Below are 20,971 nucleotides of genomic sequence, written 5' to 3'. Positions count from 1 at the left end.
TCTCTAAAATAGTAATTTCTCTCTTTTTTTAAGCCATATAGGCTGTATTTTTTCAGCCACGGCTGCATTGTATCTATAATAGTAAACTGCAAAAACTTAATCAAAAGGACATAAAAAAGCAGGTCATTCTGCTTAGTCTGCGTGCAGCAAGTCTCCTGGACAGTTACTGAATGCAGTGGATGTTTTACTACTATGAACCTTATTAGGTTATCCCATACCAGTAAGCAGTGGGAGAAACCTCAAACTTGTCAAACAACAAACTCATCACTAGAGGAAGTTTTGTGAAACATTTCTCTTTCCTCCAGTATTCCTTCAGGCTTTCCCTGATTTAATTTACAGTCAGCTGTTCCTTCACGTACACATTGATTTTGACCAGCCATTAAAATCCACGGTTATATTCCATGTAAACTGTATCTAAAACTGAAAAGAATGTCTTACATATACACTTGTACTTCAGTTCATGTTGTCACATCAGCTGCCCCAGAAGCTTTTCACACATATTTAACAGAGAAAGAAACGAGCCTGTGGGACTCTGAGCAAGGTCCTGAGGGAAGATGCAGAAGCAAATGGCCTGTAATGGTTTGCTCTACTTAGTCCAAAAGGAAAGACAAGAACTATTAGAAGGGGATTGCTATTCACTCCTACATTTTATTGACAGGAAAAATAATTAAGTAACACTACTGAATGTCTCAGAAAAACACCTGTCAATGAATTTCTTGATTCTATACACAAACTCCTTTACTAACAGAAAAAAGGCTCCCTTGGTCTAATCCATCTTGATGAAGATAGTCATAATAAGGAGATACTATTAGTGATACGGGCCACCTCCTCACTAAATACTCCTATGTAAAGAGTGGGGACTTCTATACTGCCTTTTTATTTTGGTAGACCTTTTTCCATGGCTTAAAACCAAGATAAAGTCTTGCTCTCAAGAATAATATTGGCAGGTAGTTAGTAATGGATGATCAGAGATGCAGCCAAAATAGCTGCCCCCATTGCTGAAATGAGGAAAAAAAAATCCTGAATGCCTGTTTTTCAGCACTGGGCTTCATGTTGCAGAACGTTATCTTTTCTCATCCATGAAATTGGGTATTCTCTACACTGGGCTGAAGAAGAAAGGCAACAGTCAATCAGCACTATCATGGACTTGCCTGGATAGTTCATAGGACAAGAATATGAGACATGCTTCGTATTCTCAGTTAAGGAGACCAGTGTTATCTATAACAACTATATGCTTGGCAAAGAATTATCTGCAGCTTGGGATACCCCAATATTCGAATTTGGGCCAAATTTTGCTTTTGGCTGGGCACGTGGTTGGAGTGGTACTGAAATGGAAATCAGAGTTAGACTTGCATATCACAGAGCACTGTGTCAGAATTTGTTGAAATATCTCAGTCTAATATACCTCATTCTTAACTGAAAAGGAAATTTAAACTGCCACTATTATGCTATTCCCTAATTTTTACTACAAAGAAGACATGTAATCATTAATACAATAAAAAACATCTGAATGTTGTTTCACTGCTTAGTAATCAGACACACATAATGATACAACCTCATTAAAATATTCCGCAATCCAATTTCAACAAAATATGAAGCACACAGTAGCTCATTTCCCACTGTCTAATTAAATAAAAATCTCCAATACTGTACTTCTCCCCACACAGATTTTATTATTTTTTTTAACATGTATACTTCAGGCCATAAACCTAGTTATTCTCTTCCTTTTTTAAATAATCTGTGTAAAATCAATATTACAGGATCACTTCACAAAGTAAGTATGGACCAGATGCCAACCCGAAATACAAACACATTCTTTTTAAAATTACTATTTGAACTTAGAACTCCCAGGCTGAAAAATAACTTTGTCCAAGCTACAGCACTGCATACATTAGTTGTTAGTATTGTGTGTGCGTCCCCAAAAAAACCTGGTCAAGATTTTACTTTCTTTGAAGGGAAGAGACCTGTTGGTTCTGTCCCTTAGCTCAGAATTAAGGTTTTCTAAGGTTTAATCCATGCTTATAAAGAAATCAGCTATTCAAGAAGTCAGAACATGCTCAGTGACATTCTTCCACATATCAGATTTTAAGTGTAATCTGCAATGAATCTTGAATATAAGGCTTCCAGTGTTCTGTTTTTACCAAGTTTATGCTTCTGATATGAAATATACTTTCACACTTTTAGAGATTAAAGTTCCGATATTTATATTAGCAGAAATGTTTAGGTAGAACTAGTTTAAAAACACTAAGCTGTAAATCTATCATGTTTAGACTCTTTATACAAAAAAAACCCAAAAGATCGCAAACATACAATGTATTATTCCAATAGCTGAGAAAGAAAATAACTTTTAGTCTTATTAGAACACATAAAAATTATTTCTATTAAAAGCACTGGTTGGATTGCATCATCCTTCTTAAGAAAACATGCAAAGCCTTAATTTATGCTTATGAATATACATATGAATGGTCTGTGTCACTTAAGTCAATAGTTCAAACCACATGCTTAAAACTAAACACATGCATAAAGATCTTCATGATATTCCTTACACAATGAATAAAATGTTATATAATTATCACTCCATATGCCCATTCTAGGCAAAAACTGACACCAGTCTAATCACTTCTCAAATACATTTAAGCAGAATCATGTTATTTGACAGTAAAATGCAAACTCTAGACCGAATTCCTCCTGGCTTTAGAGATGCAGATGCATTTCCAGGTTCATTCTCTCAGTGGCTTTTATTATCTGCTGATTAATCCAAGGAAAGGTTATCTAAAACCTGTTTCACCTAAAACTTAGTAGATGAACCAATTCAGGAGGCTATCTGCAACCTGACCACAGGTTGAAGTCACAGTACGTAGCATAAAGAAAAGATAGTCATATTCACTTTTGATTTCCAATTTGTTCTTCACTTGTAAGCTTTCTGCACATATTTCTTTTCTCATTAATGTTTCATTTCAAAGGAATTTCTCTGCCTCATCATCCTTCTACCCTTCCTTCTCATTCAGTACAAAGCAAATCTTGAAGAGGAAGCAGTCGCTGTCAAAACTTCTTAACAAACTTCAAAAAGAAACAATTGAAACAACCATGAACAATTTACTGCTTTTAGGGTACTTCAGCTAGATAGGTTCCTCCATCAACAACCTTTACCACCAGAAGGCAAGAGATACTTTAATCCAGAATCCTCACATTGTTTTGTTTAGACTATCCCTCTACCCACAGTACTTCTCATCAAACTTAGATATTTTTCAATTAAACGCTAAGCTCTGTCAGTAATAGTTGAATTTGGCCCTAACAAGTATAAAAAGAGAAGCACAAAGAATCAGTTTAACTATGGTACTCCTCCCACATTCATTCTTCTTTACGAAAATAGCCAAAGACAGACATCAGAAAGAGACAAGACAGAACACGATGTTGAAAAGTTTGTGCTAAAATACTTGCAGCCCAAAATAGTTTTTGTACATATTTACTGCTGATATCAAAATCTATCAATGTTTAGACTCCACCAGTTATTGATTCACAGCAAACACCTGATGCTTCAGCACCCTAATATACAAGTAGCAGCAGCATACTAAACCTAAAGACAAACCAGTTGAGCAGCAGACATGAGGTTGTTGGGTTTTGGGGACCTTTTTGTGTTGTTGTTTTTTTTTAAAGGCAGAACATTAAGCTTTAAATGTTGTCTCTGACTTTGACTACCTCTCTCAGCAAAAAGAACTCCATGGTGCTAAGATTCCCAGAGATTTATATGCCCACGTTCTTAAAAAGGATCTTAGGATCAATGCAGTAATGTACTCCTGAAATAACTGATCTTTTACAAATGCTGCACTCTGGATAACATCTTCTGTCTCTCAAGGCAATGTGCAGTCTGATGAGCAGTATTACTTAGAATATGCAAAAGGTATGCCAAGAGTTTACCAAAGACATTCATGTCTTTAAAAATTATCTCCACTAAGTTATAGCAGGACTCAGAATTCATATGCTGACAAAATGCAAACAAAAAAGCTCACTTCATTTGAAAACTGACAGAGTATATGTACAGAGCACGTTAGTATGTAGTATTATTATTATTTATTAAAATATATGTCAGAAGCAATTCTGTAAGAGAGTCTTCTGCAACAGTATCTCTAATAAAGGGACCTAAACACAGTGCAGATGTTCTGCATTTCTACTAACTTTCAAAAATATAATGGGGACCAAGAACTTCACTCAGAAAGACTACTTCAACAACTCAAAGAACTGTTCTGTGTAGGTAAGTGGACAGGGCTGGGGTGGGAGCAGAACTGTATTTTAGACATTTTGTACATAGAGCTTTTAAAAACCTAATTAAATTACTCTGGGGATTTAAATAATACTTAATCGTCAATAAAAATTAACTTTAAAGTATCCTTGTACACAATCCTATCAGACTTCAACAGCAAGTAAAACCACAGGTATACCCAAAAGGTTCTCGCAGCTAAATTATTTAACCTTTTAGGAGTCTACATGAAACAGCTGTGTTTAAAGAGCTGGACCTGTAAGGACTATTCTGCAAGCAAACATCATACTTCACTGCAACATATACCACTGAATGGGAAGAACTCAAACTGTCACACGTGGAAGTATTCTCATCCTCTTCTGCATTGTTTAATTGATATCCTTCATGTTTCCCCCTCTGACTGTATCAATTCTCAGAGTTACGGGGTGCTCATTTTTTTCTTTTTTCATTAATGACTTCAGTTAACACAGTTAACAACAGAAAAGAATTCAGGAGTATTGTGAAGCTGCCCTTTTTTTTTTTTTTTTTTTTTTTTTTGCTAGGGGGAAAAAAATGACAATACGTGTTTCAAAACATGTCAAAGGTACCTGACTAAGAAAGGTGTGGTCTGCTTCAGCTACTTACAACATTTTGAGTCTCAAAGCCAAGGCAGCTGCAATGCTAGTGGCATAACCAGCATTCCTACTTTTTGAAAAGTGCTTAGCTCTGCCAGGCTGTAATGTAGTGTAGAGAGTTGCCATCCTGTTTAATGTTTGACTCCAACTATTCTCAGGTGTCCACGTAAGAAATATTCAATAATCCACAGCTTAGTATTATTCCAAATAATATCTGCATAACAAATCTCCAGTAATTAAACTATACAAGAAACATAAAGGACAGAAATATAATTACAGTAAAAAATGACCCTAAAAATATCACACAGTTACACTGAAAACCATTGACTACTTTACAGAGACACATAATGGGTCTCCAGAGGAAATGTTCACCCACTTGAGTACACAGTCTATAAGCAAGCCTTTAATTTTCTTAAGGGCTGCTGCTGCCATGATTCCACGAAAGTATCTACTATAAACTAACATGGAGAATAAAATCACTTTGAAATTCTACATAAAACTGCAATTGCTTTATGCCTTTTAGAAGAGCAATTCCTAATCAGTACAGCTAAGCACTGAGCACCACTACAGTTGGGAATACCCATAACTTTGCAGATCAGAACCTAAGCTTTATAAGCAACTGTCTGGTTTTCATCACTTAGTTATTTCTTTTAAAACTGCAGAGTACAGTAGGGTGGGTCATGTTAACAAAAAGCCCAGAGGCATTTTTTTGTTCAGATAGAATTAAAGCACTGCTTAAAAAAAACAAGGGAAAAAAATTAAGAGTTCAGTCAGCTGACCCTATCTTTGAAATCACAAACAAAGCAATTGGCTTAGACCTTCACAACTTCAGCAACAAAGTTCTCAAAATGGCATGCATTACAATAGCATTCGAAATGCAACCTGATAAAGGGAGTTACAGCTTTCTCACTCTTTTTATTTGACGTTTTACTATTAAAAATGCCATGACACAAACCTGGGTCCACGTGTCTAGAGTTTCTTCTAATTCCGTTTGTTCGTTTCTGCATAGCAAAAATACAAATCAAGGGTATGAATAAACATGTTTTCGTGTAGGCACTTTGCACTCCCTTAATTCCCACAATCTACTAGGCAAAACTCATCTTCTTAAGTTATTTCCCCCAACCACCACCACAATTATCTTTATCTTGTAGAAAGATCATACTTTGAAAATTATTCTTAGTAACAAGGATAGTTTTTTCATGTATCCCGTTTTTTCTGACACTAGCCTCAAAAGATTCTTAGTCCATAGAAAGTTTGTTCGTACATCAACATCTTTTGATACCAAGACAAATTTATTTTTAATCATTTATAAATAGGATAGTGGAAAAATATGCAGATTGACATTATCAGCCCCAGATAATGACCACAAACACAAAAGTATCAAAGCTGCTTGTGTTGCTTTAATAAGATAGAAACTTTCGCTATTCCTACTTTGTACTTTAAGGTAGCCAGATTTTCTTAGGTAATTCTGAATATTCTTATGTTCTGGGCAAGTACTTAAGTATATTTAGTAACTCAGCTCCCTCTTTCTTTTAAATTTGGATGAACCAAAGCTGTGTACAGAAGTCAGAAACTCTCTGACAGGACTGAGACTTTTTAAAAAAAAAAAAAAAAATTATTTATATATTTTATACTCCAAGACACTTAATATGGATCCTTGAAAATTTCAGTGTGAAATGACACATATCTGTGAACTACTGATCTGCTTTTGCAAACTTGTTTTAACTGGTAGCTTGCATGAAGGTTCATGCATTTATTTATTTTTTAATCAAACCAAGCAGAGAAAAGCACATTGCATAACAAAGGCAACAATTAGGTTGCTCCGATTTACTTCAGTTGATAGAAGTTGATGCAGGACACACACCAAGGCGAGCCAGAAAGCGGTAACCTAAGGCAGAACCAAATTACGAAGCCCTGTAGCAAGCTGGCAAAATGAAAAGCTTGGTTTAAAAACAGCTTTCAGACTCTTGAGTTTTTGGACATACTCTATCTACTCTACCCACGACTCTAAAGAAAGAGAGGAAATGCAAGTTTTGTTTCATCGGCAGTGGAAAGAAGAAAAATTTAAAACTGCTGCTACAATGATGGTAATATTATTGAGTAAGAACAAGAGGCTCAATTCTAATGTATTTTTTTTTTTTAAAACGGAGGATGTATTGCTGATAAGGATTGATGCAGAGTGCTGAGTAACTGCAGTTTTGCACAGAAGAGGGAAAGGGGCAGGAGCAGGAAAAGCAAGCATGAAGGAAGGCACAGAAATATTTAACTAAGAAGAAAAAAAAATACAATAATTCTGTGACAACATAAGACATATACACCAAAGGACCAGAAGGAAAACAATTTTAAGGAACTAATTCTTGAGCTGTATGAAAACATGCTCAATACCCTTAACTATACTGCAGTACCAGTAGATTTTATTACATTACTGGTATGAAAGCTAAATCCATGCTTTCTAAAATGACAGATCCTCATCTATGCTCAAGTTTCCTTTTGTGCAAGGAATTAAAGCAGGCACTTGAACAAGAGTCTTGGTAAAAATTAAATCAATCCTGATGTTTTGGATCAACTCAATAATAGTCAATCACATCAACAGCTCCAGAAAGGAAGCCATTTTTTCCTCACAAAAGATTTTGGAACGGCGCTAGGGGGTGAGAAGTGGAGGAGTGGCCGGGGTCACTCAACCACCAGCGCACATGCCCTTTGTCCATCCACAGCAGCTCACTACAGTTAGCTTTAATGAGCCTGGCAGCCTCCTCCACACAGCCCAGTAAGTGTCTGCCTACGGCTCCCCAGCACCGCCTGCCAGCTGCAGCACTGGGAAACAGCCTAGCAAACGGACCGTGCTGTAGTTTCCATATTTTAGAGTGCTTTTACTTAGCGGGTCTTTCTAGGCAGAGACATGAAAATCCAGGCAGCACACGGCGGGAGGCATGGCTTTGGGAGCAGTGAGGACAGCGGGCAAGGCAGCAGCATACCAGGCACGGGCATGGCCTGTGGCAGCGCAGCCCCCTCCTCACCCCGAGCACCACCCAGGCCGCCTCACCCTTCCCCTGCCAGGCCCCCAGGCAGGCTGTGCCCCTGCTGGGCCGGGCCCGCCTCAGGCCCCCTGTCACCCAGCTGCCAGAGGGGCCGGGGCTCCCTCACCCAGCACCCACTGCCCTCGGGGGTGGCAGCCATGCCAGGGCGGCTCAAGCAGAGTGCACAGGTGCGGTCAGCCCCACGCAGGGCTGCCCTCTGTGCCAGTCGGGTCAGCAGCACCATCCTTCAGACTCCATGACCCGCCTGAGCGATAGCATCAAGCACGTACACACTTATGGAAAGAAACAACATACGTGCTTGTATGTTCTTTATAACCGGTGTGTCGTTTAAGCTGTTAAATTACCATAAACTTCTGATGTAAAACAGACACTAGAAACAATTATACCCTATTTTTAAAGTGCTGCGTCTCTTTTGTCAGAATAGGCAAACAAAACCCAGTTGCTGTGCCCGCTTCAGTGGAAAGGCACCAGTGGCTGGCGAGAAAATAACCCCAGGCAGCTTGCAGCCTTCTTGGGCTGGCGGCAAGGTATGCTACGTGCGCCACGGCAGCTCCTCCGCACAGTGCCCATTCCACCACTCTCCAGATTATATGAACTCCATAACCACTGGATAGCTCTGCAACTGAAGGGTTTTTTTACATTAAGAGGCAGGCAAACACGGCTCTGCTGATCCTTCATAGCCCCACAGTGTGGTGTGGTCAGGGACCGGTATCTAAGTACATTACTCCAGCAGGACACGCTAACATTAAAAAAAAACCCAAAAACAAACAAAAAAAAAAAAACACACCACAACCCAACAAATTTACTTTTAGCTCTACTGCCAGATTTCATCTAGACACAGTAAGTATCTGGACATCAGTTGTGAAGCAATGTTTTTAACCTGTAACTTAAAAAAAAAAAAAAAACATCTCCACCCATTCCAGGGCTCTCAGAATTAAGCCATACAACTGAAAATTTGCTTGCTTTGAACAGAATATATTCATATTTAATTGTGAATACTGTATTTCTTAGACAACTGCTATTATTTCCCACCACTAAATAAATCTGTTGTTAAACACAGAAAAAACACAACAGCATGTACACAAAGTAAATAAGGAGCTCTTATATCACCAACAAAACAAACATCACATACAAAGGAAAACAAATCCTTACCTCATGTTTCAGGTTCCCATGTTCTGAAACATAAGTAAAAATTGGCATTATTGCGATTGTAAATCGTACGCTTTTGCTCTAGCAATGTCAGCCTGCGCTGTGTTGCCTTACAGCAAACACCGCTGCCTCCTCCAGCTCCCCGATACCTGCGGCCGCCCCGGCACTCGCCAGGTCCTGTTGTGCAAACCCGCTGCGCTCCTCCCCGCGCACCGGCCCTGCCTGCGCCACCGCGCCAGCCAGCGAGGGCTCCTGCCTGCAGCTCACGGGGCACTCTCCCGTAGCAGCACGGCAATCCATCCCACTGTGAACTTTATACACTTTTAGAACATTTCAAAAATACTTTATAAATATTGACTCATCAGGAATTCAACTGCTACACGTCTTTCATCGCAAGTCGATTTTACACCTTTTCTTGGCTCTGACTTTTCCTAGCATACCAATATATATCAAGACCATTATACCTTTAGCTTCAACATTTTCTAGATGTCATGTTTTTGAGTTCAATTCAGCATTGCATTAGTATACCACAGACTCTGAAGCCACTGGTGGTTTATTTGCCTCTTTTGCTATGAATTTTCCTGTACTATTTAAAAATAGGGGGGGGTGGGGGGTGTGGGGGCGGGGGGGTGTATTGTGGTCCTGTGGGCAACCAGAAGGACTGCACCAAGACAATAACACTTCTTGCACACACACACCATCACACATCACAAAAAACATAAAAAAGGTATATCTTTACAGGTTTTTTTTTAACGTCTAATCTGATAACAGGTATTTCAGTACACTTTAGATTTTGGTTGAGTGCCTTACCAAAGTACACCCAGCTGTATTTACCTGTGTGCACTCTCTCGCACTGCACACGCTGCAAGGCAAAGCACAAACTGCACATGCCTGGTCTGTACTTCATCACGTTTGAAAACTTTTACTGTAATATCTCATAAACAGTAAGCCATATTCACAGTGAATCAATTAAAAAGCTTTAACTGCAAGTACATTTTGCTCTGCTAAAAAAAAAATTACATTAAAGTGTGGGAAAAAAAGCCTTTGGCTTTCCAGCATTTTATGCAAAGATGATAAGGCATGCTGAGACCGAGCACACCAGCAGAAGACGCTGGGCCGGGCCGAGGAGGCACAGCCTGTTTCACACTGGCAGAGCTCTCTTCTCACGTACGCTCCCAGTCATTGTTTCTTCTCCCATACAGTGTGCCAAAGATGCATCATCTTGTCATCCGCAGAAAAGACTTTTATGATTATAACCTTTCCAAAAGTATTAATTTGCATTTGTATTGTGAGCGAAGAGAAGAAAAATAAGCCCACCCCCAAAGGAGGAGATGCAGGTAGACTACTGAGGTTTTTTAAGGAGCCTGAGGGAACTCGTTGCCTAAGTGCTGCTGAAATTCAATATAATTTTGGTATTTACTTTAGCAATCTGATACATCTTGCAGAATTTTTTGCCAAAATCTGAATAAAATCACCTTTCTTGAATGTTTCATCTCAGCATTATAAATTACTCAAAATGAAGGGAAGACTTTTAAGTAAGTACTTGCAGGAGAGGCCAAAACTTCAAATCCAGACTTAGGAGGGTTTTATTTTTTTTTAATAATTTTATTTGTTTAAATGGGCTATATTTAGTTCTGCAGATCTCTTATCAAAAAAATTGAAATGTAAATGTCATTCTATCCTCCAATGAGAATGAACGAATCTGATTTTTAATGGTTGCTGTTGAATATTTTTTTTTTACCTCTAGGAAACATCCCAAACCCAACTAGATGAAAGAGTTCCATTTGACGATTGCAGCACCCTAACACTTTTCATAACAAATAATTAAGAAATTCCTTGATTAACTTTCAAATAATTGGATTCAAGGAATCACTACACAGGAAGGTAATACATATTCCTGTTAATGCGCATAAAATAAAGTTCATGAAAAAGGAGGTGAGGGGATTGAATTAAAAAGAACGCAAAAAACTTTGCCAAGACTGACTGCCAAAATGCAATTTGTGTATTCAGTATTGACACTTCAGGAATAGGAAAAATAAACAGCATCTATATTTCCACATAAAAGCCTGTTCAAAATATAAGACTCATCCTCGTTTTGTTATTTCATTACATTTTAAATATTCCTGTATTTCAAAATAATCTGTATTATGTGAATTGCTTCCTCATGAGATATTTTTCCAAATTTTACATAAGAGCCAAAAAACCTCATTTCTATTTATTTTCATTTATAGAAAAAAAAGAATGTCTGAGGATATCCACCAGCAGATATTTTACACATGACAATTTTAATTCAAGTCCCTGCTCATCACCAATGTGCCAATGAAATTACCAAGTCAGTGAGTTCTCAGTTCTGACAACAAGCTACTTTTACTGCCACAGCTCAGCACAATTTTTAAGTTTTTTGATTATTTACTGAGGCCATGATACCATCGAGTCACATTTTGATAATTATCTTTTACTACAACAGCAACAGGAATGACAGCTGGCCTCGATCAGGGAGAGTGCAGAGACTGGAAAATGGGAATAAGCTGCTCCTCAGGAATGCAACACAGCAGCTAGATTTACATGTTAACTAAATGGAGAGTAAATAAAAATGATAGGTTGTTGTGCTGGTTTTGGCTGGGATAGAGTTAATTTTCTTCATAGTAGCTAGTATGAGACTGTGTTTTGGATTTGTGCTAGAAGCAGGATTGATAATGCAGGGATGGTTTAGTTACTGCTGAGCAGTGCTTACACAGCACCAAGGGCTTTTCTGCTTCTCACCCCACCAGTGAGTAGGCTGGGGGTGCACAAGAGCTGGGACAGCTGACCCCAGCTGACCAAAGGCATATTCCATAATATATGATATCACACACAGCATATAAAGCTGGGGGAGGAAGAAGGAAGGGGAAATGTTTGGAGTGATGGTCTTTGTCTTTCCAAGTAACCGTTACACGTGCTGGAGCCCTGCTTTCCTGGCGATGGCTGAGCACCTGCCTGTCGACAGGAAGTATCAAATGAATTCCTTGTTTTATTTAAGCTTGCATGTGCGGCTTTTGCTTTACCTAGTAAACTGTCTCTATCTCAACCCATGAAGTTTCCTTACTTTTACCCTTCTGATTCTATCCCCTACCCCAGCGGGGGGAGTGAGAGAGCAGCTGTGTGGTGCTTATTTGCCAGCTGGGGTTAAACCACAACAGTAGTGAGCTACTCACCTTCCTGTTTCAAAAGAAAATTCAAAATATTTAAAATGCAGGAACTATGAAGTAAGGCACTTTGAAGGAGCTGTGGGACCACCTGCTCCTTTCCAGTCATTTAGGTTGTCATTGCATAAGCAGAACAAAAGAAATCATGACCTAGAAATACCACTGTGTAGGACTCTCAACAAAATATCAAGCCCCCTCAGTGACTTTTGTTCAGGCTGAGCAAGGCTGGTTAGTTAAACAATAATACAATGGTAGGTTTGGAGGAGAGCCAGCAATTTTGCAACTATTGATCAAGCCAGCAAAAAGGTAAACAGTGAAAGCTGCTCATTTCTTTTTAGATGTCAAAAACACATGCTTTTTATTAATAATCTCTAATGTGCTGTAGCAAGCAATTACTACATAAACAGCATAGACTATATTATTGCACATACCCATTACCACATAAAAGCAACTCTAAACTTAACCCATTCATATTGTAACACTTTCTTTCAAGTTCATCACACAGTTGAAGAACTTTTCTGCCTAAGGAAATGTAGTACTTTTTCAAATGGAATTATCTGAAGGAGAAAGGAATCATGTATACATGAGTTAACTAAAAATTACTATAAACATGTCCAGTTAATGTTTCTCTAATCCATTTATGCCCTGATAAGAAGTGCTTCTAACACTCCCTGGGAACAGTGATATAAAGAAGAAAATTTTGTGGGTTTGGCATCATATTTAAAATATTCAAAACATTTTCAGATTCTAGAACCATTGCTGGGGGTTCATCTAATTGAAATATTCAACAGAATGTGGAACCAGCAAACATTTGCCTGAGAATACTTAATTCAATATAATTGGACGGACTTGGAAAAATTCCAGTCTAGCAACAGAAATGGGTTGTTAATTCTGCTGTTTCAGACTAGGAAACAGACTGGAGTTCTGCAGTATGTTCTGGGCAGAGTAATACCATGTTGTCAATCCTGAGGACCTCTGCAGCAATTGCAAGGGCTGCAGAACAACCTATACAATAAAAGTGGCAATAATAAGGGAGACAGCTTCCCTTTTTGTTTACTAAAGGTGTGTTTTACTCATGCTCACTTACTAAAGGTCCCATTCTTAACTATTCCCAAATATAAACTCTTCCAACTAGTAAGAAAGCATCACCAGATAAGTAGAATTGTCCCGTGCCTTGAAATAAGACATAGGAATGCAGTTGAGAAGCCAGAAGAGGTAGTATAATGGGAAGAGGAGATCCCCACATCAGCCACTGGAGAAAAGAACACCACATACGTCCTTATAAATAGGCCTGTCAGAGAAGTATGCACATCCATTTTGTAATCCTTTTGTTTAAGGATTTTGTAAGGCCTGGTGTTTCAGATTACACAATCAGAGTCAAAGGAGTTCATCAGAACATTAACAAAAAAGAGCGAGCATGGAGGATTTCAAGTCACAGAAAAAATAATAAGTGATAGGACATAAAAGTAAAATATATGAAAATACAGAGGAGTACTCGAGCATGCACAGGGCAGCATTTCAGGGAAGAAAATGTTAAATCAATAATGACAGAAACTAGCACAGAAGACTTAACCAGCACTGCCAATTTACAACGAGGACAGGAACAATTAAAAAAAAAAAAAACCACACTACAAAAAACAAGGTCTAAATACAGGCATTTTGTTCTATTTATTAATTCAACTGATTGACTCTGCATCTTTTATTGCTGCAACTTCTATAGTCTGTTGAACCAGCCTTCTTTGAAGCAAAACATCTGAAGAGATGCATGTTTGTGTATAAGGCATAGCATGACAACACAGCAACTTATCTTCAGATTTTGTCAATGTTTCCTCCTAAGTGTATCACCTAGATCTGACACTTATTAAATTTGTCATTCTAAAGGTTTAATCTATCTTTGGATCTCTGTCTTTTGAATTTTCACAAACTAACTTGAGATGAAATACAAAGAGATTTAATCCACTCAGGGAGGTTCTAAGCATCATTTCAGAAAGGATTGCAAAAACAGCTGCTCAGTGGTCCAAAAAGAAAACAAAAATCCTAAACTGTACAGAACCAGAAAATGCTGAGGAAAATTCAGATGTGTTTAAGAAACCCAGTGGTCTATTCTTGTTGCACTGTTTTTAATTCTGATCACCTGTTTTCAGATAGACCTCTAGAAACAGAAAAGATCTACAGAATGGGAATGAAAATTATTTGAGGTATAGAAAGAGTTCCACTTATAAAGAGATAAAAAAATTTAAGACTATTCAGTTCAGAGGGGCAATCAGTCAAGACTTCCATTGTTTGTTCTCACAAAACCCACAAAGTAGCATGTTGAATTAAAAAGGTTAAAAGGTCAAACATAACCAACGTAACCAAATTATACGCAACCTAAATAAAAAAAAAAAAACTACACACACACGCAAAAGCCAAACAAAACTTTACAGAACTCACTGGTCCAAAACTTCTGAAACAGAGTCAGATTATTTCAATCAACAAAAATAGGGAAGGTATGCAAAAACATTAACAAGATGTAAAAACTCTTACAACACCAAAAAGATGAAAAGTTAACAGGATAAAGAAAGTAGCATCATTCCTGGGCGTTGTCTAACACATGGAGGATTTGCACTTTCCTGTGAAGCATCTGAAATCCCAAACGACAGAACTCCAGATTAAACAGACCACACACACAGAAACACACACACATACTTCCCCATGTCTGTAGCTGTAACTAATACCACAGGACTGGGGAATAATAACGTCCAGTTTCCTAAAAGGGTGACTGTGTTTCATGTCCACTGTACCCTATGAAAAAGGCTGTAACAGTCCCCTAGAAACGAAAGAAATAAATAGCAATACAATGAACGTTCCAGGCATTTTGCTACTATTGAAGCATTCCAACTACGCTCCACAACTTCTTATCTAATAGCACTCTCAGGCCACCTTTACTAACTTCCCACAGGAGCAGCAAATGACAGTGCTAGAAAAATTAAATTTATCGTAAAATAATTTCTTTAAATATTTCAAAAGGAAAAGTTTCAAAATTAAAAGTATGTTAGAATTTTGTGCATGTAGAGCATACTTTTTCTGCAATATGCAGTGAAAATATTGAATTTTACATAGTCTCTTTTTGTCTGCATTGCTTTAATCACATTTCATAACTTAGCAGGCATGGAAGATAATGTATTGGAGACCTCATTTCTCGGCATAGCTCTGGAAAATGAAAACATGACTCCAGAAAGTCATTCATACTTAAATCGCAGAAAACAGTATTTAGAAGAGTCTATATTGTCCCATCCCTTTCTAGACCATATAGGGAAGCAGGAACTGCTAAGTCTCGTCCTTAAACCTTTCCTTCTCTGTGCACATTATGAATGGGCAGCCCTGCTCAATCAGCACTTCTTTCTTTAAAAAGGCAAATAAAAACTAAAAATGAAAAACAGTAGAGGAAAATGTCAGGATTTCCCTTCCTACTCATTGGCTGAAGTCCCTCATCAGATGGAGAGAGGACACATTTTCAGCAAAGTGGGCAAAACCATTTGTCTTTTCCATACTTTTTCATGCATAGAGCAACAGGGAGCACGGCAAGAACTGTAATTTAGAGGGTTTTTTTGCAGCTATGACCTACTCTCAGAGCAGGCTGTAAGGAAGCTACAGCCTAGCACCTCCTGGCTTTCTGCCTCATGAGCAGGTGGAAGATACACAACTCTTCTTGTTTGTACTAGAGCTACAGAAGTCTGGGAGCCTTTGCACAGAAGAAAAACAGGCTGAAAAGAGAAAGAGAAGTTTGAAGAGAGAACTGAAAGCAGAACCCCTGGGTGTAAGATGAACACAGAATTCAAAACAGTATCTTAACAATCCAGTTGCTTCCAATTTCACTAAAGAAAGACTCAGTACAGTATTATTTTACAAAAATCAGGGCAATTATTTAAAGTAAAATCCAAAATAACATTCTGCTCCTTTGAAGTTTTAAAAAGATAATTTATTCCACTTACAAAGAATCAGAAATATGATTTTTTTTTCTTATTTTGTTCCCTCTAGCAAGTGCACAAAAACCACAAGAAATCAGGCCTTGTGTTATCTAGGCATTTACGCTCATTCTTACTGATATACATTGCACCATATGTGTTCGCAGATCTTTACAGAGAAATAGAAAGACAAGCTCATGCCTCCTGTGGTGCCAGCTACCCAATTAAAATAAAAAAACTACAAAAGCAATTAAAACAGAAGGTGCAAAAGAAAGAAAAATGTAGAAGTAGGGGTGGTTTATACTACAGAAGATAACTCTCTTGTGAAGAACAGTATGCTTGTTTTCCCACTCTATTAATTTAAATGTAATTGCTTTTAAATATTCAAATTTTAACATAATTTCAAATATTTATCTTCTTCAGAATATCCGTAGGAGGTTCTATGAAAAACCTGTGTTCGAAAAAGGATTTCAATGAAAAATGCTGTGATTGCTTGTATGCAGTATGCATACATGTAGATCTGCATAATATTTTTTAAAATTCCAGACTTGGAGATCTTGCATACTATCCTCCAATACAGGAAAGCAACCAAGGAAATAAAGTTCACGGACTGCAGCAGAAGTCAGTACCTGCCATCCTGAAAATTTCATGAAAGCATGAGGTAGGCAAATAGCCAAAAGCCAAGGGGAAGTCAGGATGTCCCTGCAAACAGGGACAAAGGCAGAAACAAGCTTATACAGTTTTGAAAGGAACAAAAAGCTACAACCAAAATCTCAGAGTAGCAGCTAAGCGAAGAGCAGTGGATGAAGCCATGATGCAATTCAGGCAGTGGGAGAGATATTATCTCTGCGACAGCATTTTGCAAAGATTGTAGATAGTAAAGTCAAAAAGAAAATAACCCAATGAAGGAGGTTGCAGTAGCTTATGAGATGTGTGTGAGACACGACAAACTTTCACAAACTTATGAAATAATTCTGGAAAGCAACGTACAGGTTTTAGAGAAGCAAGAAGGACTATTAATTAGAAGACTTCCCCAACATATACAACCATACTTTCCAGAAATCATGATGTTCCAGTGGCTTTTCTCTTTCAAACACATTCACACAACAGGAATTAAAACATATTAATGGCAATTGAAATTTGAGGGGTGGGGTGAGGGTGTTTGTCAGTTGCCCCCTGCCATCAGCACCAAATCATCTCTAGAAAGAAAAAAGAATACTTATGAACCTGGACAGAGGGAAGAGTCAAAAATGGCACTACAGTTATGTGACCAGCTGGCTGGAATGTACAAACTCACTGCCACCAACGGAATAGGTACAGGGAAGAGAAGGGAGGCAGACGACAAGAGCCAACGTTTGGCATTAGCAGTGGGAGATCCCAAAGATGTCAGAGAGAGAATTACAGATACAATACTGAACAGCAAGGGAAGAGGTCAAATTTGGAGTCATCTGAGGGAGGCCAAATGGTAGCTAAAGTCAAAAGAGTCCTTAAGGTCCCAAAGAGCAGAAGAATAGAGAAGTGTGAAGTGACAATGGCCAGGGAAGAAACACAGAGTATAGCAATCGATTTAAAGAGGGGGGGGGGGAATGGTCCTTAGATGTGGGAAGTAGAGAGCCATCAATCACCTTTTTGTGAATATTGTGAGTGGGCAGAAACCATGGAAACCAAAGAGATGAAAGAGGAAGCTGAGGCAACACAAACATACATCTTTAGGAGCTGAGAGGGAAATATGAAAATTGACAGAGACATAAAGGGAGAATTACAAGGATGATAGATTCTATGCTGTACAGTAGGTGTTACATATGAGCAGCCTACGATTAAAACAAGAGCAATTCCTTGTTGTATACGACATTGAAGAAATTGGGTTTGACCTATAACAGTTCTCTCCTCCTTTTGAACATTTCAATTTAGTAGCAATAAAAATCCCTATGAATTCTAAATGCAATTCTAATTGTGCTTATAAACGGTAGTTTCACAAGTATGTATGTTACAATAAACACAAATTAGAGGTAAATTAAGCCTTAATTATATCTAGCAAGTTTTATGTCCTAATTAAAAATGGTATTCTAACAATAAAAATGACTTACCACCTGAATTAGCTCTGCCACAATTGTCTAATCTTCCTAAACATTCTTTGTGTGCTCCAGCTCCACACTTAGAACATAAATAGCCTTGATAAAATGTTCCCCTGTAAAATAAAATTAGGTAGTGATACATTAGAAGTGATAAATTCCACACATAAAGGAAATAAGAGACGTGGCAGAAAGTATTAAAGTCCTTTGCTTTTCTGCATAATGGTAGTCCTTAAAAGGTTCGAGAAAAAGTGACAACTGACAAGCACCTCATCTGCTTTTCGTCACTACTAGCCATTTAAAAATCACCACCAGATAGTTCTTCTGGACTACTAATAGAATAACAATCTCCATTTCACATTTCAATTTAGCCCAAAGCAACTTTGGCACAGTACACTTGAAACTGTACCATTATGTATCTACTCTTAGTTTCATCTCAATGGGAATTTGCCTAGACACCATGACGAGTAAGATCCATTTCAAGAGCTGTAAGTTCTGAACATATATTTAAGCATTAAGGAGTTCACAGGCTATACTGCAAATATATTAACTTTAAATTTGTCGTTTAGGTTTTTTTCAGTGCAGATGGTTATATAGCCAGGTACACATTAGTTAACATTCAGAGTTGCTAAATAAATAAATCACTTTCCTTACTCTAAATGTTCTCCAATTCCCCTTAATCAACTGGAATCTGAATTTGATTCTGAGGAAACCAGTTTATTTTCAGATTCGTGCATGGATTTTCTCTTAAGTACAGTTCACTGAATGGCTAACAGGGAAACAGTTTTTTTACATGTACCTCTGAGCAATTATATGAGTTCCTTCTGCTGATGTATCTGCTTACTCTTCACACTAGAGTTGTGTGTCTCCAAGATTATCCTGACCAGTTTGGACTGATTATGCATCCTAGTATAATGTGACACCTTCAGCTTCAAAAGGAAAATCAGGTGTCTCATATGGAACATACAATTAAACAAGCTAAACCTTAAAAAACAGCAACTATTAACTACACTGATTTCTTGACTGTTAGTGTTGAAATACATTTTAAATTATATTCAGAAGCTCAGTATTTTTAAGTATCAGAATACACAAACTTTAAGACAAATAAGTAGAAAGTATAAAAATATTTTAATGTAGTCTTCCATTTTTATTTTTTTCCCTATTGCTACACAGGAATGCAAGAGTCTCTAGATAAAAGTATAGGACATGACGTTACCCTTCACTACAGATGCTTCTAAGACTATCCCCACTTGAAGATTAGGCACTAAGGTTCAGATATTTTTCAAGTATTTATACCTTAGCGTACATTTGAAGCTTAAAACAACAATCCATTTTCAAAAGTGATTTAGGCACTTTATGAGGCAAAGTCAAGTAGGCTTTCAATGGAACTTAGATTTCCAGGGACATACCTATATACCACCAGGCAGCACTTGGGGATACCCAAGCTATCTTCAAGTAAATTGGTATGCCTGTGCAGAACAGTGCAGCACCATGTGGGCTGCATCCTGAAAGCAAGACAGCCATTTCTCAGCAACAGCAGTTAGTGCAGTAACAGAGACACAAGGACTTAACTCTACTGCTTCAAATCCAGAAATCAGCCCTGCCATCTCTAAGTTCAGGATGTCTGCACCACTCTTCATAATCACTTAGACCTTATTGCATTGAGAAAAAAAATAATCAAAAAAAAAAAATCTCTGAAAATCCAGGTCAGTCTAACGTCAGGAAAAAGCTTGCTAAAAGAAAAAATATACAACAGGGAGGAACATACCTGAGGTTATTTTATTTCATGCCTGTGCTTAACAGAAGCACTAGCCATACACTTCAAATGCCCTTTCTAAAATGCTGTGGCTATGTTTTTCAGATCAACAATATGCAACATCAAATCATATCACAGAATCACAGAATGGTTTGGGTTGGAAGAGACCTGAAAGATCATCTACTTCCAAACTCCCTGCCACGGGCAGGGACACCTTCCACTATACCAGGTTGCTCAAAGCCCCATCCAACCTGGCGCTGAACGCTTCCAGGGACGGGGCATCCACAGCTTCTCTGGGCAACCTGTTACGAGCAGTTGAACTGATCAGAGTTTACAAAGCTTCTGCATCTGCAAATCCAGTATGAAATTTAGGTTCAATAGTAACCATTGCACATTCCATATTTACAAAAAAAAAAAAAAGGTAGCTTTAAAAGATAGGTCAAATAATCAATGAGAAACTACAGATGTGCAAGCATGTGTGTGTTTCAGAGGAAAGATGCAGAAAACAGGGAAATTTTTAGCTTAATTTAGCCTTACAAATCCTTGTTCACAAAAGCATTACTTGTCTGCTAGCATTTCTTATCTAGCTTTGCAATACCTATCTTCAATTTGTCTGTTAATGCCTGACAAAGCAATCTCCCCATATCAAATATTTTTGAGCATCGTCATCATCTTGATTTTCTGAAAAAATATTCCATCTGTTCTTGTGACTGGTGGTGTACAGCAACGGGCCCTGTGGAACAGCCACAGTAGTCAAAACTGTACAGAATGGCTGTCATTTGCTCTTACAGAAAAGCACCTGTATTAAATAAAGCAATTTCAATAAAAGAATCATAATAAAGCAGCCTTCTGATAAATGAGCAGCATCTTCAGGTTTTGAGCTTTTAGCAGTACTCCTGCTAATAGTAATAAATATATAGTAATATTTATAATTATACTTGCAACTCCTTAT

The 20,971-nt window shown here is 37.9% G+C and overlaps 1 protein-coding gene across 2 annotated transcripts in view; it reads right to left on the bottom strand.

Annotated features, from left to right (window-relative positions):
- VAV3 (vav guanine nucleotide exchange factor 3) overlaps positions 1 to 20,971 on the bottom strand; it is a 171,373-nt gene that overhangs the window by 47,869 nt on the left and 102,533 nt on the right. The window contains exons 17-19 of one of the 2 annotated variants that reach the window (XM_055815071.1): positions 18,279 to 18,379; positions 9,063 to 9,085; positions 5,828 to 5,873 (exon numbers count right to left, since the gene is read on the bottom strand). In XM_055815071.1, the coding sequence (XP_055671046.1) occupies positions 5,828 to 5,873; positions 9,063 to 9,085; positions 18,279 to 18,379 (170 nt within the window). The remainder of the gene's footprint in view (positions 1 to 5,827; positions 5,874 to 9,062; positions 9,086 to 18,278; positions 18,380 to 20,971) is intronic. The other variant, XM_055815072.1, reaches the window with a different exon arrangement.

This window comes from Falco peregrinus, chromosome 10 (assembly GCF_023634155.1).
Source record: "Falco peregrinus isolate bFalPer1 chromosome 10, bFalPer1.pri, whole genome shotgun sequence".
In the NCBI taxonomy this organism is placed as follows: Eukaryota; Metazoa; Chordata; class Aves; order Falconiformes; family Falconidae; genus Falco; species Falco peregrinus.
Note: the sequence above shows the minus strand (reverse complement) of the source record. Positions and strands in the feature narration are given on the sequence as shown.